The sequence below is a fragment of the Pinus tabuliformis genome, chromosome 7 (assembly GCF_031772625.1).
Source record: "Pinus tabuliformis cultivar Carrire ecotype Pingquan chromosome 7, CPIR1, whole genome shotgun sequence".
Taxonomy (NCBI): domain Eukaryota; kingdom Viridiplantae; phylum Streptophyta; class Pinopsida; order Pinales; family Pinaceae; genus Pinus; species Pinus tabuliformis.
In genome coordinates, this window is record NC_142293.1 from 256,937,490 (window position 1) to 256,962,648 (window position 25,159).

The 25,159-nt window shown below is 36.3% G+C and overlaps 1 protein-coding gene across 1 annotated transcript in view; it reads left to right on the forward strand.

The window, feature by feature from the left end:
* Positions 1 to 3,283: 3,283 nt before the first annotated feature.
* LOC149246827 (TRAM, LAG1 and CLN8 (TLC) lipid-sensing domain containing protein) overlaps positions 3,284 to 25,159 on the forward strand; it is a 148,623-nt gene continuing 126,747 nt past the window's right edge. Inside the window, exon 1 of the mRNA XM_089458029.1 lies at positions 3,284 to 3,708. Within this exon, the coding sequence (XP_089314155.1) occupies positions 3,417 to 3,708 (292 nt within the window). The 5' untranslated portion in view covers positions 3,284 to 3,416. The remainder of the gene's footprint in view (positions 3,709 to 25,159) is intronic.

Genomic DNA, 25,159 nt, shown 5'->3' on the forward strand with positions numbered 1-25,159 from the left:
CATAAATATGTCATTGTGACATTAGAGTTGGACTCGTACACAAGATGACATACTGTATAGAAATACATCTTACTAATGATGTAGTATAATGAGACAATTTTTTGTCCTTTTTCACCAAAATTCTACGACATGATTCTTGGTGATATTGGAATTTTCTATCATTTAAATTATATTTTTGAATGTAAAAATGGATTTAGTGTCCTAGGAAACACTTGAGGTATTTGGATTATACACACTCAACACCTATGATTTTTTGAGAATTGTTCTTCCAGATTAACTACACTATCAATTTTGTGTTGACCTTTCGAACCAACTAATATGATTCATCATTTTCCCAATTATTTGACAAAGTTAACTAAAAATCTACCCAAAAAAATCTAAAAAATCTCTTCATTAGGCTACTACCTTATTATACTTGCCGTAGGTAGGATATATTGTGTTCAGTTTTGCATTGACCATATATTAGTTTCCTTTTGACCAAAAATATTTGAAATTTATCCAAAGTTAAATATTATCAACTAAATTTTAGTATTTTTAAACAATATTTAAATTGATTTATCTGAAACACTATTGGTTCACCTCTTATTTTGTAATGATGGCAAATGTACTCCCATCATTAATGTGTACTATACAACCTTTTTGGTTTTTCAAAAAACAAATATTGTACAACCTAATCTATAACCTTCATTAATTTATCTTCACACTAAAATTTTGTTAAAAAATATATCCGTGAATGGACGTAAATAGATATATATGAAACACTAATTTATCTTCACACTAAAATTTTGTTAAAAATTATATCCATGAATGGCAGTGTATTCTATGTAGGGTAAAGAGATATATATGCAAAAAGGTGACAATCGTTTTTCAAAAGTCACTAAAACTTTATCCTCATGACACATCATCCTTATCACTTGTTACCATATGCCATTAATTTTGGTGGAAGAAGATTTTCATTGGGACACTCAATCCCACCACACTTGTTACATTAAAGTTCAATGTTTTTTCCAAGTAGTAAAAATAATATATTTACTTTCTGATTGAGATATTTTGGCTTTTGCATATTGTCATAAATGAGTTTTTATATTTTTGTTTTCCCAAAATATAATGGTCAACTAAGTGAGGATGGTCATCCCTTGTTAATCATTCTTAATGTGAATAATCATAACTAGCTATTATTTTTCAATTTGGGTTACATTAACATTATTATTTAAACAAAATTATTTATAGGAAAATTATTACATTTTTATTTTCATGTAATTTAGTGGTTAATTATTAGTGAGGATGGTCATTTAATGGACATGGACCATGTGTATAAACATAGCTTGCTACTATTTTTTAAGGGTGTTGTTGTTAAATTTTATTATTATTATTATTAGAGTAAATAAATTTCACACCTATCAAATGTTTTTGAATTTGGGTTATTAATTTATTTACAAAACAAATACTTTGTTATTTTAATGACATTAAAATCTCTCAATAAAAGTTAATTAAAATGTTAGCCATTCATAGTCCGGCCATAGTAAAAGCATTGACAAAAATTAACCAGCGTTAATGTCAAATGAATTTAGGCACATGCAATCACCGGTCATGGTTTGGCGAATCATGTCCTCCAATTCATTGGCCCCCACATTTTTTAGTGACCGCACCTACAACAAAGAGCAAAGAAAATATGATGCAGTGTTGTAATCTAATTTTTAATCGAATCACTTCATTTACAATGAATCCATGGCATGCACTATTATCTCAAAACTGGCCAAATGAAAAGTGTGTGGTTACATACTTAGATTGAATTCAAGATCTCCAACGAAACTGATTCCATCGCTCACATTAAATCTACTAATACACATGCATCTTTCTTGCACTCCATTCCCACGTGATACATTCCGTCTTTTGCCGCTTTGCAAATTTCCACAATTTTTCCCTAGGTGTCATTATTAGCAACATAATTTTCTAACTGAACCAATAAATCAACATCAATATGAGTATGATGGTAATTTTCCAACAAGAGCACCTCAAACACTTCATAATAAATCAACATCGATATAAGTATGATGATAATTTTCCAACAAGAGCACCTCAAACACGTGTGGAATTTCAAATTCACAGACCAAGCATGATTTGAATTTCGAATTCATTCCAATTCCAAATTCACATTCATTGTGAAGCAAAAATTTGATGAAAATTATTATTTTTTAAAATGTTTTTAAATTTACATTTTACCTAAATTTATAAAATATTATTTATTTTTTACTATTACTCTTATGTAAATTCACTAAAATATAAAATACAACTATGAAATTATAAAGTTTACTGTCCATTATAAAATAATAAAAACTACATTCTATTTGAAATAAATCTTAATGTGTTATTTTTGTTTCACAATAAAAATATTAAAAAATACAAATAACATTCATAAAGTTGCAGGGATGGTACCATGATATCGTCAAATGCATCATGAATATATTTGCAACACAATTTTATAATCAACCCACCATTATCATCAAATCTCAATAGTTTATTAACATATAAACACATTTACCATTTAGAAATGTATCTTCATGGAGACAAAGTGGTCTAATAAAACAAAATCTTATATATACAAAAAGTTGATTTTATTAAAAATTATAAATGACTTTACTAGTTATAATTGAACATTCACACAAACTTTATTATTTATGATTGAATATTTACACTGCAACAAATAAAATAAGTTAGGATGACACAAATTAGGGGAAAATAATTTCTCCAATTTTGACAAGTACACCATGTGATAATAAAAGTGATACAATTATATATATGCAAAGTCAATATAATTAGATTGATGAAAAAGCTTCTAGGACAATTAAATAGTCAAATTTCATGTTACTTTATTTAATATTTCTTATGTTTATAGTATTAAGTTTTATATTGCATTATTAAAGTGTCTAGTTTAATGTTATTTTATTTAAGATTTTCTATATTTATGGTATTTTGTTTTGTATTGTATTAAACATATGATTGTAATTTTTTTTTCTTCGAAATATAAATTTTTATTTTACTATTTTTTATGATATTTTATTTTAATTTAACTATATTTAAACTAAACAACAAATACTCAATTAACGTAACTATATTTAATAAACTCCATAAGGATTATATAATCAAGACTAATGCATTAGTCACACCACTATATCTACGGAGCTCCGTACGTACTGCGTATGACATTTATCGTCAACAATCTCTAATAATCACCCTTCATAATTAAGAATGAACCAATTAAGAAAGCTGTCGCTCGTGGTCGAGGGACCCCGAAAAATCCAAAAGCTCTGCCATGGATGTGTTACATCCGATGCAATTATTTATCGTTGAAATAAACCATATTCATCTCTGTGAGTCATCAGTGTTTTCCATGAGTTTTAGAAACACAGAAATCAATGGGGAGGCAAAGGCAGCAACCGCTCGAAAAGGGAAAGCAAAGGCGGCAACCGCTCGAGAAGGGATGGCTTGCAGCTATACCTTTGTTTTTCAAAGCGACGTTGTTGCTTTGGTTTTTATCTTTAATCATGGCCATGAAAATAGAGGGAAGAACCAACCTCTGGCCAATTTTAGCAGGATGTATATTTTATCAAACGGCCAATTATGCCATCAAAATCTGGCTTTCTAAAGATCCCCTCTTCATCAACACAGCTGTCTCTCTGCTTCACTCTACCGTTACTTCTACTTCAGGTACCTTCCTAATCCAATTACGTTTTATTGCTCAATTGACTTAAGTTAATACTGAGAACAATACAGTGCGTTTTTACTTCTATGGACATTATCTTTGATTACCTTCATGCAATCAATACTATAATTGTTTACTCACACACTCATTTTAGTTGGGTTATGTGCTAATGTTGGTGTGTTGACAAAAGCATAAAACTATTTATTGTAACCTCTGACCACTAAGCTTGTAATGTAAGAATTTTTGGTTTTTCATGGTTATTTGGTCCTTAGAACTTCAGTTGTCCTATCCTTGACAAGGTCTTTATTGTTCGATTTCCATGCAGACCTTTATCAATAGGAGGAGCCTCCTAATCTCAGCAGTGCTATTTTTTCAAATTGATTGGTTAAGCGTTAATTCCCTACATCTTTACTCAACTCGCACAGACTCATACCTAAACCATTTCTGTGAACTTGAGATATGCATTATGGAGCTTCACAACCTTGAGGTGCATATTAAACCTGGGCATAGATGGGTCTATGCTAGTGTCCATATTTAATGTACCCAATGTAACATCTACATCAGTGTGCCTCATGGATACATGAATTGTTGACAGATCCACCAACCCTAAACACTGGCAGATCAACTTGCCTCTCTCAGAGCAACGAGAAGAAATTAAAGTGGGGAATATGGGTTGGAGGTTAGGGTTGAAAGCCTGGAACTGTGTCAGAGATACTACGATTTTGTTGTCCCACATATTACTGAGTTCCGTTTAATGGAATGAAACTATGAGGACCTGTGTGCTATGACTAGCAGCAATAGGATTTGAATCACCTTCCAAATTACATCAGTGTGCCTCATGGATACATGAATTGTTGACAGATCCACCAAGCCTGAACACTGGCAGATCAACTTGCCTCTCTCAATGCAACGAGAAGAAATTAAAGTGGGGAATATGGGTTGGAGGTTAGGTTTGAAAACCTGGAACTGTGTCAGAGATACTACGATTTTGTTGCTCTACATATTGCTGAGTTCCGTTTAATGGAATGAAACTATGAGGACCTGAGTGCTATGACTAGCAGCAATAGGATTTGAATCACCTTCCTTTGGAGGTGAATTTTGGATCTTGGAACTTTTTGCTCAGCATGCATTAACTCCATTTGTCTAGTCTAAGCATCATGGCCAGTATTTCTCTGTGACATGGCTTCAATTGTAACTTGCAAACTTCTGTTTGGTTTCTTCTTTTCCAAGAAAATTCTCGTGGGGAAACCCAGGGGATGCATCCCTCATTTGTGAGTGCCATTCTTAGTAAACCTGTTGGCATAGACTATTGCACCTCACCTAGGGGATTCAAACTGTTTGCTCGGTTTCTTATGTTAACATGCTGCAATGTATTGGAAGCATTTGAATTTGGGACCAATGCTCATGTCCTCAATGCAAGTGTGTGCTTTCCAAAATAGATATACGAATTACATTCACTTGTAGATATTTAGGATAGCTCGAGTCATGAGTTTTGTAGAAAAAGAAGAAAATCTGCAATACTTCCATTATACAGTAATATGTACAATTACTAGGATTGTCTTCTCTCAGCCCACGTTTGATGGTACCTCAGAGGAACTACCGGATTTTGCAAGCAGGAAATCTAACTTATGTCTTCCTCCTATCCAGTTTATAGCTCCTAAGACACTTTTGTCTATCTTTGCTTCTTCGCCTCTTTCTTGGAATATATTTGTCTTCTTATACTGGGAGACAACTCAGTTATCAAGTATGAGCCCTGTTGATTAGATGATCTTTAGGCTCGTTCGCTAGTTTGATGAGTGGCTGGTTTGATGGGTGGTTGAGCCTTAGTTGTCAATCTCTTGTGGCTTGTTTATTTGGGATGGATATATTCTTCTCTTTCTGAGGATGATGGACCCCATCATCCCATTCTTTAGATGTACAATTTGGGGGTGGCATTCCAATATTCTGTTTCTCTTCTTGCAAAATGCTGTCTTCTCTTGATACTTTATATCTGTTTGATCTCAAACTTACTACATTTAGCAAGCCAATCTGACTATTTTCACCTTCATCATTTGTTTGAACGCTGATAATACTTGAGTAGATACAGAACGAGAGTAGGTGTATGTCTAAGTATGATAGCAATTCCAATTTGAAGGCATTGCGACTTCTTTGTTTGGAATCTGGAAGGACAGTACCTTCACAACTTTATGTTCAATATTTGCCTTCTTAAACCTCTCTTTGAGTAGCTGTAGCCTGTAGCCACTCTCTCTCTTTCCTAGAAATGGTGGTCTATTTGATGATTTGCATGTTGGTTATAGTTTTTTTGTTGTCTTTATTGGAGCATTTTGCACCTATTATTGTACATTGTTGACAGTCTTGACAAAGTTTTTAGTTTTCCATTGTGTAACTTCTTGTCTATAGTATATACAGCCATGCCTTATGGTGCTTAAGGTTGGAATCGTAAACATGCCTCAAGAGTCAAAAGATGTCAAAACCTTATATTCTCAAGAAACTATACCACCATTCTGTGGATTACTGATCTGTTTGAGCCATCTTCACTTTCTCTTGATATCATTCCTTAGTCACATTCAGATTCCATGGGTGGTGGGTGTGTTGAACTAACATTGGTTGCTTCTTTTGAATCTGAGTTTCATGATGAGAAACCTATTTGTCGAGGCCTTTTCCTCCAGCCATCTCTCCCCTCATGCTACTCGCGACATGTCCCTAGTGACATGAATGAGAGTTGTATGCCTGAGATAAGTATTGGGCAAGAGTGCTTAAAATTGATCATTGATTATTCCATATACAGGATGCAAGAAAGGATCTAGGGGTGTAGGCAAAATATTTCTTTTCCATTTTCATAATAGCAAGGATGACCCATGCTTGACTTCTTTCATATTTTCCACAACCCACCCTTATTGCTCTGATCTAGTATTTGAGATAATGGTTGTTGATTGTGATGTTTCCTTGTTCTATCTCTTGATTAAGCATGGGGGTAAGAGGTTTGATATTGACTAATAACAACCTGGCTACATCAGTTGTATGACTATACTTAGTTGATGTGTTGTATGCTATCATAGGTTAGAGTAGATAGTTGCATTGCATTATGGTGTGTGCATCCTATTGTTTGATATTATTCATGTTGATGTGTTTGCATGGTAGTTAGATGCATTATTTTAGATAACATTTTATTTCAGTGTTATCTTATCCTATATTGCAAGGGTGATGATCAACACCCTTCTCAGTTGCTATCAACAAGTTGGTTTGAGTGTACAGGAAATAGGTCTATGAAGCCCGGGTATTGTTGGAATTCTCATGCACTCCTCGTTCAAGCACATGGATCATGTACTCTATGGGGAGTAGATGTCCCAAAGTTGGAGCCAGGTGTTACCTACCAAAAAGTGGGTATCCTCTATGAGAAATTTTCACCTCCTTGAACAACTAGTTAGCAAGCAGCCCCATTGATCAGCACATGACACAATGCCATGGATCCTCCACATATTGCTCCAGTTAGATTTATTTCTCCCATCTGACATTCCTTCTTGAAAGAAGATGAGGTCCTCGATCGGCAGGTACATTAATCATTTTGTAATCATGTGCTTTTACTTAATGTTTTGGTGCATGCTAATATGAATCAAGGGGTGATCGAGATGATTGACCATTCTTGATTGTATTCTTGTTCCCTCACTTGACCTGGGAGGTCATTCTTTGACTCTAGTCTAGTGGGACCTCCTTTGAGGCCTTAAGGTTATAACAAAGACACTATTGGGGAGGCTTTGATTGAAGTAGCATGCCCATGATATTCTATACTTACCATTTTCCATTTTCCCATTATTCCATCTCCACCCTTCGGGTTGGTGATCATAGGTCATGGGGTTTAGCATCTTCTCATCCTCCTCCTTGAGGCTAGGATGGAAAACTTTGCGCTGGATGTTGATGCAGCTAAAAGCAAGATAAAAGCAAAATAAAGCAACAGTGAAAGAAAAAGATAATATGCAAAATATGGTTGGGACAAAAATTAGCACGTGGGCAAAAGCCTAGCATGAGCTCCACCCCCCTCATTAGCCATCACCCAGTTCCTAGAGCATAGGATGTTCCATTATTAAAAAATGAATCTTTTTATTGTCCCAACTCTGATGAGTGATAAATCGCTTCATCATTAATGGGCAATAAATGCTAAATTTCTCAAAGTAAGCTTGGGCTCCTGTGATATGCACCCTATTGTCGCACAAAATGTCTAGGCACTGTGACAACGGCTCAAATCAGGGGCTGTCACCCTGATCCCCAATCTCTCCGTTTAAGCTGTCTCCCTACAGTAGGCTAAGGGGGTTAGACCCCACGGAAATGGAATGAAGGAGAACTAGTTGGGAACCAACCAGTTCGGGAGACAGAGTTAAGCGACCAAGAACTTGATTTGGATTTAGCAAGACATATAGGATTTGATTAGATTTAAACGATTGATACTAGTGCCTTATGGAGTCAACTATCTTGCTATGAAATTTAGGACCAAGTAATTGATTTTGCAACAACTGCTTGGATGAATGACTATCTTGAATGAAATGCAGATTCTAAAGCTAATGTGAGACGGATAAAACTTGGTATATTTTAGTTAAATGTCTATCTAAGTTTTAACCCTTCGATCCTTTCTATATTGATCCTGATTTCATAGTAATTTACAGAGAGAAGATAAGGTGAAGCACACTAAGGTGTGATTAATGATACTTCTCCTGAAAATCTAACATACCTGGTGCCTCCGACGCTGCTGAGAGTTGTGGCTCTGATGACTGCAAGGTCACCGTTTTAAATACTATTAAAATCATGCTTCTCAAGAAAAGATGGATGTGTACCTATCTTTCTATCGACCAAGCTTATGCTTCCAAGTAAATTTTAATTATGCAGAACTAACTTAATATGCAAATGCACAAGATGATTAGAAGATGAGATGAAGTTAGATTCAAGGATTAAAAACGCTTATGCTACGATCTATCAAAGCCCTTAATCACCAAAATGAAATGTTCACTTCACTAGACAAAGATTGAAAGATAAACACTTAGCAATATCACAATTAAACCACAAGCTTACTTCAAATCTTTTTAATACAATTATAGCTCAAAGAGAACAAAAACTTCTTCACAATTTAATATCAATGCCAATAGATACTCATAAATACTCAGTTTAAGAAACGAAAGATATGCAATTTACCACAGTTCTATGAAAAACTATTTAACAATTACTTGAAAAATTCTCAAAAGATATGCAATAAGTACCCAATAATTCAAGTAATTAAACCATGCTTAGAGCTACTTTAACAATGAGCAATCTCAATAGATGTCAAGCATAAAAAATGCTCAAAACCTTAGCGTGCAAAATACTTTAGCAATTAAATTTCAAAATTAAATACCATGTAGAACCATGAAATTCAAATGCTAAATACTTCAAACAATTCTAGAAATAAAATGATTTTTCTTAAGTGACGCAAATCTAGAAAAATTTATTGTTTTCCTATAGTCAAACTTTAGAGATGATTTAAATGATATTTAAATGTGTTGACTATAGAGAAATTAAAAAATTTTAATACCACAAAATTTTCCCTTTAAAATTTTAAAGTGCCAAACACCTAACACAAAAAATCCCAAAGGAACTTTAGATTAAAATTTTAATTATTCCTTCGGCAATTTTAATGTGATAAAATTCATAAATGAAGAAAATTTTTAATGTGGCAAATATGAGAAAAAGGCTTAATTAATTAAAAAAACTCAATGGGCCAAAGGCCACATAAAAATTTGAAATTGTTGAACCCTTTTAAAATTTCCTTTCAATTTAATTCCTTTTTTAAAACCCAATATGAAAATCAATTTTTTTTTTCTTTTTTAAGTTTTTATTTATTTATTGGTTTAAACAAAAATCAAAACAAAAATAAAAAAAATGAAAAGCAACTCATAAAAAAAAATCGAATTATTAGTGTTTTGAAATTAAACCCTAAGGAAAAGTTAAAATGAAGGATGAAAAATAAAAAAGGGAAATTGTGAGGAAGTATGCAGGTTGATGGCGGTGGCGAAGGATGGAGCTACGAGGAGGGATGCTCACTTGAGGGAGATGGCAGCGATGACAGTGATGCAAAGGGAGGAGCGAGGGTTAGTGCAAGCAGCGACAGAGGGAGCTGAGGCAACGAGCTCGAGGGAGAACACAGAGGGGAAGGTGGGACTGTGAGGCAACAAGGAAGAGGACACGCAAATAGGTGAGCAGCGGCTCTGTGAGATCGATCGACGAGGAGGCAGTGAGGGAAAGTTGAGTGCAGGTTCAAGGGAGCAACAAGGAGAGATCAACATGCAAACAGAGAGAAAATGAAGGACGTGGAGGGATGAGGAGCTGCAAGAAGGATGCGCGGATAGGAGAGATTGCAGGTTTGAAGAGTAGTGAGGTCGATGAGCTGAGGGAAGAAAGAAAAAATGTAGAAGAAAATAGGAGAAAAAGGAAAACGCGGAGAGGGAAAGAAAGGAAAAAACGTGGGCAGCAAAAAAAAATCGAATTTTTCCAAAGAGAGGAGAAAACGTAGCAGAAAATGGTAGCCTAGGAATCCCAGAGATTTATAAAAACAATTAAAAAAAAATTGCGCAGAATTTTAAATTTTAAGCCAATATATTTCTAATTTAAAATTTGCTCTTAGAAAAACCCGAGATTTGAATTTGAAACCCTCAAACTGAAAGTAATCTTGAATAATGCCCCTGCAAAATGGCATTGAGGCCAAATCTTGCCCTCCAGGGTCTAGATTTGGCTTCAAATTAAACTTCTCTTTCACATGTGCACCTGTAAAAATGAAAACAAAAATACCCAGAACCCAGATATAAAACAAAATGAATAAAAAGCCCAAAACCCAAGTTAGAAAATTTCCAGATCTATATAAAAAAATTGTAGATCTATGCACAAAGGTTGTAGATCCATCAGATCTGAGGAGTATGAGTCTAACTCCGTTCCCAGATCCGATAATCTAAGGCTTTTAATAGCCAGATCTATCAATTTTTCCACAAGTATTTAAATTCTTTTGAATTTTTAAAGAGGTACTAGCCCAAAAACGCCCTGCAAAACAAGAATTTATCGTTAGATAAATCTTGAAGCTTATATGAGGTAGGGTCTTCAAAAAATATATGCTAAGAGTTGGTTGGTCCAACCGAGGACTATCCCCAAACGCTCAACGAAAACCAGAGAGATCTCCTGCAGACAATAGATCAACCATCAAACCAAGTAGAGAAATAGAACAACAATGAAATTTTGAAGAAATAGAGATACCTTCTACTTTGATCAAAATAAAAAATGTTACCTTAGATCCACCAAACTAAATAAGATACCTATATTCAGATTACTCTAAAAGAGCTATCGATTGATAGTTTTCACATAATATTAAGCAGGAATTAAAACAATGTTACCATAAATTCATGAAGAGGAACACCACCGCACGTTGAAACCCCAAAGTATTTTGCATTAATTTTAGAAGAGTATACAAGAGAACTTGAGAGTTTAGTACACGATTCAAAGATCGAATGAAAAAACAGACTGACACCGACCTCTAATTTATAGGTAAAATCTCCAACGGCTAGTTGGCTTGATCACTGTCAAATTAATCTCAACTATTCATAAAGATTTAATTAATCTTAAATCATCACCGTCGAAATTATTTATTTTTTGAGGAAAAATCGAATTTTTCATTTAATTGATTTTTAATTAATTCAAAATTAATTATTTTGAGTTAATTTCCTCAAAAATTTGACTTTGACTTAACAACCAAGGCCCAAAGGTCCAAAATTTCTTGGTTTCTTCAATATTCCCTTGGTCGGGGACCTCCAATAATTTACTTCTTTAAAACCCACGAATTTCACCTTTGGATAAAATAATTTTACTTAGGACACAAAATTAATTAAATTTATGGCTTAGGATTTTAATTTAATTTGGCCAAAATATTTAATTAATTGACTTATGAGGGGATTAATTATTTTTCCAACCCTCTAATACTTGGCCATGGTGTCTAATTATGAGGGACAATGCACTATATACTTTTTACATCAAGATTTTACATTTTAATACATGAAGGGGGAAAGCCCATTCGCTATAGACCCTAAAAAAATACCATTTCTGCGACACAAAATATAATCCAGTAGACCAAGTGACTTGTAATAAAATAATCTAGCGAATTAGCTAGGATTATTCCCAAATCACTTTTACATAGACTCGATCTAAAACACTAGGATTCGTCTAAGATCTTAGCGACAAAACCCACCCTAGCTTTAGGGTGAGGGTGGAGGGAAAAACTTTGCCGATCATTTGTGTCTAGAGACACAGATGAATCAATGAGACAAAAAACCTCATAGAATGGAAATCGTCACAAAAACCATAGGTTTACCTAGGCTATTACATACAGACGCGGTCATACTAGAATTATTTACATTTTACATATGCAGAATGGGCTAACAAATTCATAAAACTGTCGGCTGATGATGAAGTCTGAATGGCACTAACACTTGAACATGATGGATCCATTTTGTGAAAAAAAGGGTGTACTGCTATGGGGTTGTTGACACAGAGTGGTCAACATCTGGCTCTACTTGGGGATACGCCGCTTCATCGGAAGAATGTGAAAATCCAGAATCTGCATCTAAGCAACACACAAGATTACATAAGCAACGTCCATCCAAAAATCATCATATAACATTAAGCACATGAAAATAGAAGTTATTCATTTATTAACTATTCTACTAATCATGAAAAGTAAATCTAATCCTAAAACAGAAATGAAATGCTGAAATGAGAAGGTGTAGGGTTAGAAATACAATACTAAGGATGCCCTATGGCATCATATGTGTTCAATATAGTGTATACTGAGCATTTCCCTGCTTTCTCGCAATTCTGTGGGTTGTTTTTTGGATATGCCATGTCCAATCCTGCATATGGTAGGACTTTGTCCTATCCGAAAATCGAGTTGCTTACTGCCATCAGATGCATCAAACTGCTTCCTTATTCCTTTTCTTTTTCGCTTCAAGCTTTCCTTCGTGATAGACTATATCGCTGATGATGTGGAACATTCGGCTTGAAAACTTTCAGACGAAGAATTTAAGATATTTGTGACATGTCTCTTCATTCTGCATCTGTTCTATGATAAATGATGGATTAGTTTCACAAGTGTTATGAGTTATAACTTGATCCTTTTCAATTTCTTCCTTGAATATGTCATCCCCAACTAAATCTTCGTTAATGGGGTCAGCCACCCTCTCAGGATATTCACAACAAGACTAGACCTGCGTCAATGGATTGAGAGAGTTATGATATGTAGAAAGCTACTTGATTTTCTGCCATCTATCATATGGATCAGACTGAAACTTCTGTACCTGTGGTTTCCTTTCTTCCAACCTCTTATGTATGGAAGTCATTTCTCTGGCATGCCTTACTATTAATTTCGCTTGATTGAGCTCAGTTTTCACGAATTTGTCTTACAGAGTGATATGATTGGCCTCCATAGTTTTCATTTCCTGAGTGTGCTTTGCTTCCATTGCAATCATATGATTCTGAAAAATGAACATCTGATTAGAATGATTAACTTCCATTATCTTTAATCTGTTCTGAAGAGATATTTGACTAACTTCCATGTCCTTTATAATTTTATCATTCTTCGCTTTCATGCCCATGAAGCAATTTTTCATATAGTTTATCTCTTTCTCATGATGATTCTGCATATCGGTCCTCATAGCCTCCATTTTCTGAACACACTTTTCTACCACGGTGGCTATGTGATTGGATTGATTAATTTCCATGATCTTCGTTTCCTTAATGTGTTTTCTTCTATAGCCAACAACTTATTTTGCATAGAACTCATTTACGTGGCATGATCTTCTGTTAATCTAGCTTGGTTAAGTTCCATGTTCTTAATGAGTTGAGCTTGGTTGTGTTCCATATTCTTGATTACCTGCGCTTGATTTAGTTGCATATATTGATACTATAGGAAGATGTAAAAGGTCTAATTTCTTGACTATGCTCTTTAATTTCTGCCCAATTTTCCTGAGACAAATGATATTCTTTACCAACAACATTGACTTGATTACTTGTCCCTGCCATTCTACTATCTATGATTCTTTTGACAACATGGCAAGTAGCCTCTTCATGAAAAGCATCGCATGCCCTGCAATAAGGCAGAGCCTGATTCACTCGATTTGCAGATTCAAGCAGATTGGGAGGCCTCTGCTCACTAAATTGGCCTCTTGTCTGCCAAGTACTATTGCTTTGATTATTATTGTTAATCCTAGGTTGAAAATTTTGTGCTTGAGCTCTTTCCATTTGGATCAACCTAGACTGCAAAGAACTTATTTTCTTAACATGGTTAGAGATTAATTTCACTTGGTTAAGCTCCATGCTTTGAAGTTTTTGCAGTAATTTTTGCTTAGGGTCATCATTTGATTCTTTAACCTCTTTTTCTTTAGGTTCTTTAAATTTGGTCAAAGCCCTACCAAAACCTGGGATTTCAGACTTCCCACATGCCTCCTTATCTTTTTCAAGCTCTATAACTAAAGTTTGAGCAACTTTATAATCACGATTCTTAGCTCGTTTCAATTCATAAGATGTATCAGGATTAAGAGCATTGATATAAAAATCTAGAAGAGATTTATCAGGAGGCTTATAATCTGTAGATATTTCTTTAATAATACCATTAAATCTCTTGTTGAACTCTTCAACCGTCTCGTTTTCTGTCTTTTTTATGACACTGATAGCTTTTACGAGATGTCTCTCTTATCTCCATACTTTTCCTTAAAGGCATTAATAATCAATTGCAAAGAATCAAATGAATTATTAGGCTTTTCCGTAAACCAATCCAAAGCATCTTTCTCTAAGGTAACAAAGAAGAGGCTGATTTTAACATCTTCATGATTATAATCAACAACCCTTGCATACTTACATACCCAAGAACCAAAAGCTTTCAGATGAGCATCAACACTAATTGCATTATTGCCCTGAAAAGAAGGCAATTTATCAATCCCATTCTCTGGAAGATCATTAGGATAACTTTGAATATTAGCAAAGTTACAAAGGGCTAACACATCCATGATGACTTGCCCAAAGGGAAAGGGAGGGGCCAAATGGATGTTAGAGAGAGAGATCCTTGCTCAAGAAAAACAAGAGATCCACAAGAAGCGAGCTTCTAGCAAAAATCCTCATAAGAAATGAAAGAAGTGGAGTTGCCACTTGAACATGAATCTATCTCCAAGATCCAAAAGGAAAAAACCGAAAGGTTAGTCAGGGAGAAGCAGATGGATATCAGGGAGGGCTTCTTGTTTGAGGAATAATGGATGAATAAGTGGAGTCGCCACCCAAACAGGAAACCAACCAAAATGTCCAGGTGTTAAAATTGCAGATGAAAGGATTAACGAGATGATGAAAGATAAGGTGATGAAAAGATGAAGAAATATAATGGCGCCAGAAAATGTGGCGTTGATATAAGAAATGATTAAAAGACTGAAAAGATGAAGAAAAATGTCGTAAAGCCAAGGTCCAATAAATTGGTCCCCATCAATGGCGCCAAAAATTGTTGTCACACAGAATGTTTAGGCACCGCGACAACGACTCAGATTGGGGGCTGTCACCCTGATCCCCAATCTCTCTGTTTAAGCTGTCTCCCTACATTAGGCTAAGGGGGTTAGACCCTACAGAAATGGAATGAAGGAGAACTAGTTAGGAGCCAACCAGTTCGGGAGACATAGTTAAGCGACCAAGAACTTGATTTAGATTTAGTAAGACTTATAGGATTTGAATAGATTTAAACAATTGATACCAGTGCCTTATGGAGTCAACTATCTTGCTATGAAATTTAGGACCAAGTAATTGATTTTGCAACTGCTACTTGGATGAAGGACTATCTTGTATGAAATGTAGATCCTAAAGCTAATGTGAGATGCAAGAAACTTGGTATATTTTAGTTAAATGTCTAAGTTTTAACCTTTCGATCATTTCTATATTGAGCCTGATTTCGTAGTAATTGGCTGAGAGAAGATAAGGTGAAGCACACTAAGCTGTGATTAATGATACCTCTCCTGAAAATCTAACATACCCGGTGCCTCCGGTGCTGCAGAGAACTATGGCTCTAACCACTGCAAGGTCACCGTTTTAAATACTATTAAAAGCAGGCTTCTCAAGCAAAGATGGATGGGTATCTATCTTTCCATCGACCAAGCTTATGTTTGGAAGTAAATTTTAATTATGGAGAACTAACTTGATATGCAAATGCACGAGATGATTAGAAGATGAGATGAAGTTAGATTCAAGGATTAAAAACGCTTATGTTACGATCTATCAAAACCCTTAATCACCAAAATGAAATGTGCACTTCACTAGACAAAGATTGAAAGATAAACTCTTAGCAATATCACTTACTTCAATTTTTTTAATACAATTATAGTTCAAAGAGAACAAAAACTTCTTCACAATTTAATATCAATGTCAATAGATGCTCAAAAATACTCAGTTTAAGAAATAAAAGATATACAATTTACCACAGTTCTATGAAAAAGTATTTAACAATTACTTGGAAAAATCTCAAAAGATATGCAATAAATATTCAATAATTCAAGTAATTAAACCACGGTTAGAGCTACTTTAACGATGAACAATCTCAATAGATGTCAAGCATAAAAAATGCTCAAAACCTTAGAATGAAAAATACTTTAGCACTTAAATTTCGAAATTAAATACCATTTAGAACCATGAATTCAAATGCTAAATACTTCAAACAATTTGAGAGATAAAATGACTTTTCTTAAGTGATGCAAATCCAGAAAAATTTATTGTCTTCCTATAGTCAAACTTTAAAGATGATTTAAATGATATTTAAATGTGTTGACTATAGAGCAATTAAAAAATTTTAATACCACGAAATATTCCCTTTAAAATTTTACAGTGCCAAACCCCTAACACAAGAAAACCCCAAAGGAACTTTAGATTTAAATTTTAATTATTCTTTTGACAATTTTAATCTGATAAAGTTCATAAATGAAAAAAAAATTAATGTGGCAAATATGAGAAAAAGGCTTAATTAATTAAACAAATTTAATGGGCCAAAGGCCACATAAAAATTTGAAATTGTTGAAACCTTTTAAAATTTACTTCAAATTTAATTCCTTTTTTAAAACCCAATATGAAAATCGAAATTCTTTTTTAATTTTTTTTTTTTTAACAAAAATAAAAAAAATGAAAAGCAACTTATAAAAAAAAATCGAATTATTAGTGTTTTGAAACTAAACCCTAAGTAAAAGTTAAAATAAAGGATGAAAAATAAAAAAGGAAAATCGTGAGGAAGTATGCAGGTCGATGAGGGCGACGAAGGATGGAGCTACGAGGAGGGATGTTGACTTGAGGGAGATGGCAGTGACACAAAGGGAGGAGTGAGGTTTAGTGCAGGCAACGACAGAGGGAGGTGAGGCAACGAGCTCGAGGGAGAATGCAAAGGTGAAGGTGGGACTGCAAGGCAGCAAGGAAGAGGGCACGCAGACAGGTGAGCAGCAGGTCGAGGGACAGGTCTGCGAGATCGATTAACGAGGAGGTAGTGAGGGAAAGCTGCGTGCAGGTTCAAGGGAGCAGCAAGGAGAGATCAACGTGCAGGTAGAGAGAAAATGAAAGACGCGGTGGGCTGAGGAGCTGCAAGGAGGCGCGGATAGGAGAGAATCGAGATTGCAGGTTTGAAGAGTAGTGAGGTCGATGAGCTGAGGGAAGAAAAAAAACCGTAGAAGAAAATAGGAAAAAAAGGAAAACATAGAGAGGGAAAGAAAGGAAAAAACGCAGGCAACGAAAAAAATTCGAATCTTTCCAAAGAGGAGAAAATGGTAGCCCAGGAATCCCAGAGATTTATAAAAATAGTTTAAATTTTTTTTTTTGCCCAGAATTTTAAATTTTAAGGCAACATATTTTTGCTTTAAATTTGTTCTTAGAAAAACCTGATATCTGAATTTGAAACCCTCTCACTGAAAATAATCTTCAATAATGTCCCTGCAAAATGGTATTGAGGCCAAATCTTACCCTCCAGGGTCTAGATCTGGCTTCAAATTAAACTTCTCTTTCATATCTGCACCCACAAAAACGAAAACAAAAATATCCAGAACCCACATATAAAACTAATGAATAAAAACCCCAAAACCAAAGTTAGAGAATTTCTAAATCTATATAAAAAAATTACAGATCTATGCACAAAGGTTGTAGATCTATTAGATCTGAGGAGTATAAGTCCAACTTCACTCCCAGATCCGATAAGCTAAGGCTATTAATAGCTAGGTCTATCAATTTTCACACAAATATTTAAAAGATTTTGAAAGTTTATAGAGGTACTTGCCCAAAAACACCCTGCAGAACAAAAAATTATCATTAGATAAATCCTGAAGCTTATATGAGATAGGCTCTTCAAAAAATAGATGTTGAGAGTTGGCTAGTCCAACCGAGGACTATCCCCAAATGCTCAACGAAAACCTGAGAGATCTCCTGCAGACACTAGGTCAACCATCAAACCAAGTAAAAGAATAGAACAACAATGAAATTCTAAAAAAATAGAGATACCTGCTAGTTCGATCAAAATTAAAAATGTTACCCTAGATCCAACAAACTGAATAAGATACCTGTATGCAGATTATTCTAAAAGAGCTATCGATTGATAGTTTTCACATAATATTAAGCAGGAATTAAAACAATGTTACCATAAATTCATGAAGAGGAACACCACCGCACATTGAAACCCCAAAGATTTTGCATTAATTTCAAAAAAATATACAAGATAGTCTGAGAGCTTAGTACACGATTCAAAGATCGGATGAAAAACAGACTGACATCGACCTTTAATTTATAGGTAAAATCTCTAACGGCTAGTTGGTTTGATCTCTGTCAAATTAATCTTGGTATTTCATAAAGATTTAATTAATCTTTAATCATCACCGTTCAAATTATTTAATTTTTGAGGAAAAATCGAATTTTTCATTTAATTGATTTTTAATTAACTCAAAATTAATTATTTTGAGTTAATTTCCTCAAAAAATTGACTTTGACTTAACCATCAAAGTCCAAGGGTCTAAAATTTATTGATTTATTCAATATTCCCTTCGCCGGAGACCTCCAATAATTAACTTCTTTAAAACCCACGAATTTCACCTTTGGAGAAATTAATTTTACCTAGGACACAAAATTAATTAAATTTTTGGCTTAGGATTTTAATTTAATTTGGGGGGAAAACTTAATTAATTGACCTATGAGGGTATTAATTATTTTTCTAGCCCTCTAATACTTAGCCATGGTGTCTAATTATGAGGGACCATGCACTAAATATTTTTTACATCAAGATTTTACATTTTAATACATGAAGGGGGAAAACCTGTTCGTTATAGACCCTAAAAAAATACCCATTTCTGCTACACAAAATATAATCTAGTAGACCAAGTGATTTGTAATAAATAATCTAGCGAATTTGCTAGGATTATTGCCAAATCACTTTTACATAGACTCGATCTAAAACACTAGGATTCGCCTAAGATCTTAGCGACAAAATCCACCCTAGCTTTGGGGTGAGGGTGATCCAGGTGGATGTTGCTGGCCACCCACCTATCGCACTTGGACCCCCACAACTGTCTCTTTCAGTTTTTCAGTTTCCTTAATTGTAGCACAATTTACTATTTTTAGCAGTTTTTCGGGTCTTGAACTTCCGGAGCCGTTTTGAGGCCCTAAACGACGTTTTTTGGGAAATCTGGGAGCAATGTGGGTCCGTAGACCAATGTTGCTCTTCCCAAAGTTGTAGTGCTCGGATAGATATTTCTAACGAGCTATTGTACGTGTCAAACGGAGATCGTATGCCAAAGTTACGACCCCGGGAAGTTGATGTACCAATTTACTCAAACGGGGCCCACAGTTTGGCGTTTCATCTTCTAGGGTTAGGTTTTTGGATGTTTAGGGTTTTCCATTGTTTCTCAACAATAAATAGGCCTTCGAGCCTCATTGTAACACAGTTTAGAGGCATGTAGCCACCACATCTCTTCTCAGAGATAAGCTACCATCGCCCTAGCTGGTTTATTTCCATTTCTGTTTGTAAGCATATTTCAGTATTTTACATTAATGAAATGAAGTATTATTTCCGCTGCATATCTGTGTTTATGGTTATTTCTATAATTTGTTGCGTTCCTGTTTAAATCCGGATCAGAGGGTGGAGGTAAAGACTCTGCCGATCATTTGTGTCTAGAGAGAGACGAATCAGTGAGACAAAAAACCTCATAGAATGGAAATCGTCACCAAAACCATAGGTTTACCTAGGTTGTTACATACAGACGCGGTCATACTAGAATTATTTACATTTTACATATGCAGAATGAGCTAACAAATTCATAAAATTGCTGACTGATGATGAAGTCTGAACGGCACGAACACTTGAACATGATGGATCCCTTTTGCGAAAAATGGGGTGTACTACTATGGGGTCATTGACATAGAGTGGTCAACACACCCAAATCAAAGCGTTATCATAAATAAGTAAAAGGCTCACCAGAGAGGTCGAAAAAGCAGGCCAAGGAAAGGGGTAACTCATGCCTCCACGATTGCTCCCTCCTTACATCTATATACTTAGGATGTTGGACCACCATTAGCTGGTTGGCTATGGCACCTGGCCCTGAAGTCATACCCACTCCATTGCCACCATATTTACATGCACCCATGGATTGATGGGTTAAATTGAGACCTGTCACATCCCCGTGGGGGATGGAAACACCTAATAGGATTATCCATCTAGCCGTCCCTAACATAAGAGAGGGAACACTTATACGAGACTTGGTCTCGTTAGATAGTTGTAGGTGATCTTTGTGTGAAGTATTAATTGTTCCCAAACATTAAGTATGGTTCACTATGATGCATCCACGATTTTTGTTACCTAATGATTGTTGATTTGCACTTGATCTTGAGAGGGTTTTGTCAAGTGGTTCTCATCACATTAGCAGGTGGCTTCTTAAGGTGATTTCTCCACCTCCTCAGTGTTAGTTTTTGTTAAAATTGGCAACTAGGGCCAAACTGCATGTGGGTCATCTTATTAATGGCAACTGATATTTTTCTTGGATCCCTCTCATCAAGAGGTGTAGGATTGATCTAAAGATTATCCGATTCCGATAAGTATTCATGGAGATATGAATTTATTTGTGTTATGGGACAATTCGTCAAGGTTGGACAACAACTAAACTGCCCCCACTTGTGCTCCACGTTTTGGTATAAATACAAGTGCTTTGCAAGTCATTTGTACACACACCTCTCTTGAGATTTCTTCTTCTCCACTTGTTTTGGGTTTTAGTGGAAAGAAGAATCTCTAAGGGATAAACGTTGTCCTAGAGGATGCCCTAAACGCAGTCCTAGATGATGCCCTAGCAGCTCTACGCATGACCTAGATCTAGGACGTTGTCATATTGTGAAGAAAACAACCCTAACCTCTACACTGTCAAGGAAGACAACCCTCACCTAATACGTTGTCCCAAGGGTGACCCTAACCGCAGTTATGGAGATGCCCTAAATACACAGCCATGGAAATGAAGGCAGAAACCCTAGCCGCAGGTCTAAGGAGAAGAGATGCCCTAAACCTAGTTGTTATGTTACCTAATGGAGATGGCACCTAAATGCTGTTCTAGAAGAAGTGCTCTACACATGGAATGCCCTTGCTGTCATGAAAGGAAAAGCCCTTATCCTATACGCAGTCATGAAAGGAATACCATTGCTGTCATGGAAGGAATGCTCTCACATGTAAACGTTGAGATAAAGAAGCCACACCTTCAGCTATCCTTAATGTTGTTCTAAATAAGGATGCTCTATCTACTATTTGGATTGAATCACGGTCATGAATGATAGATCCAAGTCTTATGATGAATGCTGTAACATTATAGATAGCATAGTGTATGACAACAAGATGTATGGTGCAGCAGTATGGACAGCAAGATGTATGGTGCAACAATGGTGCAACAGTATGGATAGCAAGATGTATGGTGCAGCAATATGGACAGCAAGATGTATAGACAGCAAGAAGTATGGTGCAGCATATGGTACAACAAGATGTATGGACAGCAAGAAGTATGGTGCAGCATATGGTACAACAAGATGTATGGACAGCAAGAAGTATGGTGCAGCATATGGTACAGCAATGGGACAACAATGGTCAATGGCATATAGTGCACAATGGGACAGCAATGGTACAATGGTACAACATGGGACAACTAGTATTTAGTGCAGCAAATTCATGGTGTTGTTATGGTATGGCAAAGCACAACGGGACAGCCATGACATTGTACAGCAGTGGCACAACGGGACAGTCATGACCAAGTGCAGCAGTGGCACAACGGGACAACCATGACATTGTGCAGCAGTGGCACAATGGGACAACAAGCATGTGCAGCCTGGTGCAGCATGATGACGAGATGCAGCACAATGATAGGTGAAGGAATCACTTTGGAGAATCAGTTGAAGCAGCATGTCTTCAATTGATCTCATGTATCATCTTGTTAGAGATGATCTATGCTCTTATCTAGATAAGTCAAAGTGTTGACCTCTGTTGTAAATGTGTTATCTCTCTCTCTCTCTGCTAAACTATTGAAGAACATATAAGAGGAATTGATCAAGGGTTTCCCCACATTGGGGTTTGTCCCCGGCTAACGCCACATCTTGTGTCCTCTTGTCTTGGCTTGTCTTTTGCGATTTATGTTTATGTTCTATCTGCAGTTTACTTTAATGCTAATGTGATTGCTAATCTGAAAAAGATATTGAGCTAACTATGAAAATTAAAATAAATTGCTTAAAGCATAGAACATACCTAAACTTAACAATTTTTGTAGCATCAGAGGTGTTATAGTCTCGAAACTTTGTGGAGAGGCTAAAACACAGGAGTTCTCCATAACCGAAAAATCGTTTATGGAAATTCCACCTAGAAGTGTCTCAATTAGATTATAAGCCTATTTTAATTATTTCCTAAGTCTAAACTTAGGAAAGGGTTTATTTAATCAGAATTAATTGAGATAAGGTGTGAATCATCTAGAAACTGACATGGATTGACTCCGATATGATCTTAGCCCTTGCTTAAGTTTTAATCTTAGCCGTTAGAAGTCCAACAAAAGATTATAAGAAGAAGTTGATGGGTAGATGGAGAACACACTAGTGAGACACATAAAGATCGATTTCCTTGGAGAGTTCGATTTTCCAAAGGCAGTAGCCAGAAGGGTTCGAGCTTCAGAAGGAAGCACAGACAGAAAGGGGCAAGGACAATGAAGTCAGGGGAAGATTTTCCAGATCCGGTGAGTACTTTGCAGAGAGGTCGAGATTTTCTCCAAGAGGCTGCGCAGACCCTCAAAGGGCAGTTCAATTTTTGTTGCAGGGAAGTCGTCTCCAGTTCCAGAGGCCGGGAAGGGGTCCCAGAGTGTCGGAGAAGCATTTTATAGTCAGCAAGAGGCAAGACAACTAGATTGGCAATCGATTCAGGCAACATGTGTAACAGGCAACTTCAGTGTGATGCAGAGCCTACATAGGCCTAGTTGGACGGCTAGCTTTTCAGAGCTCAGACAGTGTCGATTGCTCGGAGTGAGGGTAATTTCCATCAAGAAATTTTTGCTAGTATTTTCTTCGCAAGATTGCCAATTTTCGGCATCCAGAGTGTACTCGGATTATTTCATTGCTGCTTAATAATAAAAACCCTCAGCTGCTGCACCGATTTTCCAAGTTGGGTTTTTCTGGGGACATTTGTCCAAAAATAACTGTGTTAATTTTTGTGTCTGTGTGCTAGAATATTTCTTAGTTTCTAGAGCTATTATTTTCCGCGATTTTATTTGTGAAGGTTGCAGTGTGATTTATTCGATATTTGTCGTAGCAAATAAATTGTTAAATTAATTAACAATTAGAAGAATTAATTCCAGTTGCTACAATAGGATTTCAGTAGTGAAACTTTCACATGGTATCAAAGGCAGGTTGATTAGACAGGGAAGCTCAGAAGCGAAGGAAAAAATTTGTTGTTTAGAGGGAGCAACAAGATGAGTTTCTGGAGGTTGCGCAAAGCATAAGCTGGGCATATCGAATTACCTGGGGAAGTTCGATTGTTCAGTACAGGTTGGTAGAAAAATTCGGCTTGCCAGTTGAATGATTCCAGCAGGCAGAGGGAGTAGCAACAACTCAGATTTTCACTGAGCAGATTCCTTGCTTGGGCGCAGAAGGGTTTTGCAGTAGTTTGCAATAGCAGAATCAACGTCGGGTGGAAGAGAAAGTGCACACACAGATGAGAGTTTCTCTCATAGGGTTTCTAGCTTCAGAAATCCAAACTTCTAGTTGCAGTGGACAGTGGTTGCAAGCATGTTTTATCACTCTAGAAGGGAGTGCGAGTAGCAGAGATAGAGTAGCTAAGCAAGGAAGAGAGGGACCTTCAGGGTTTATTTTCTCCAATTTTGAGTTTCACAAATTTTGCAGCTTTGCAATGGTGACCGTATGAGATTGTCAGAGGAGGTTGTGTGAGTTAGCCAAAATGTAGATATGGGCAGCAGTTCGACTTCCAGTTGTCAGAAACAAGTGTCGGAGGAAGTGCGAGTTGTCTCGTGCAAGTTGCAAAGAAAGGAAGGGTCCCAGCCAAGGACTAGGCTTGAAAGGAGATAGTGGGGCACCAGATCCAGGAGGAGGAGGAGCATGAAACTCCAGTGTGCCGAATGGGTAAGATCCAGTGTAGAAGCAACAAGGAGATCAATTAGATTAGTTCTAGTTGTTGCAGCAGGATCATTACCTTTGCTATAGGGGCCCACAATATCACAGTCGCAGGTTTAGTGTCAGCAGAAGTAGCCAATCATTCAGATGACAACTGCAAATATAGTTGCAATTAGTACACATGAGAGTTGCAAAGATAAATGTAGTGGCACAGGCAGTGAGAATTGCACAGTTGCAGGATGCAGGTGCAGTTCTAGCCAGTAGAGATTCCCAGCGTAAAGCTATGCAGTCCAGTTTCCAGTACATGAGGACAATGGGAGTTGCTGGGAGGGAGCAGAGAGATTTCTCATAGGGAGATCGAGACTTAGAGGGAGTGTAGCTTCAGAGGGAGAAGCCCTATGGAAGCTAGCACTTCAGAATCTGGGGAGATCAAACTCATTATTGCAGCAGCAGTGTGGAAGCATCAGCAGAGCAGTAGCACCAATAATATGAGTAGATCAGACTTCGCCATGTTTGCATCTATACCTCCAGGAAAGAGGTGGGGTGATCTAGAGCTATAGTCCCAGGGCAGCGCAGACATGGGCATGGTCCATTGAGGAGTCCTCATCATGGATCATTACCTTGCTACAGGGGCCCACAGTATTAAGTAGCAGTGAGGATTCGGGAGACAAATGCATCATACTGAACACAGTTGATTCAGTATTTAGGATGCTTCTCAGTTGCAGTAGTTGCAGTTGCAACAACAACATATGAGAGGGAGTTGCAGTGCAGATGCAG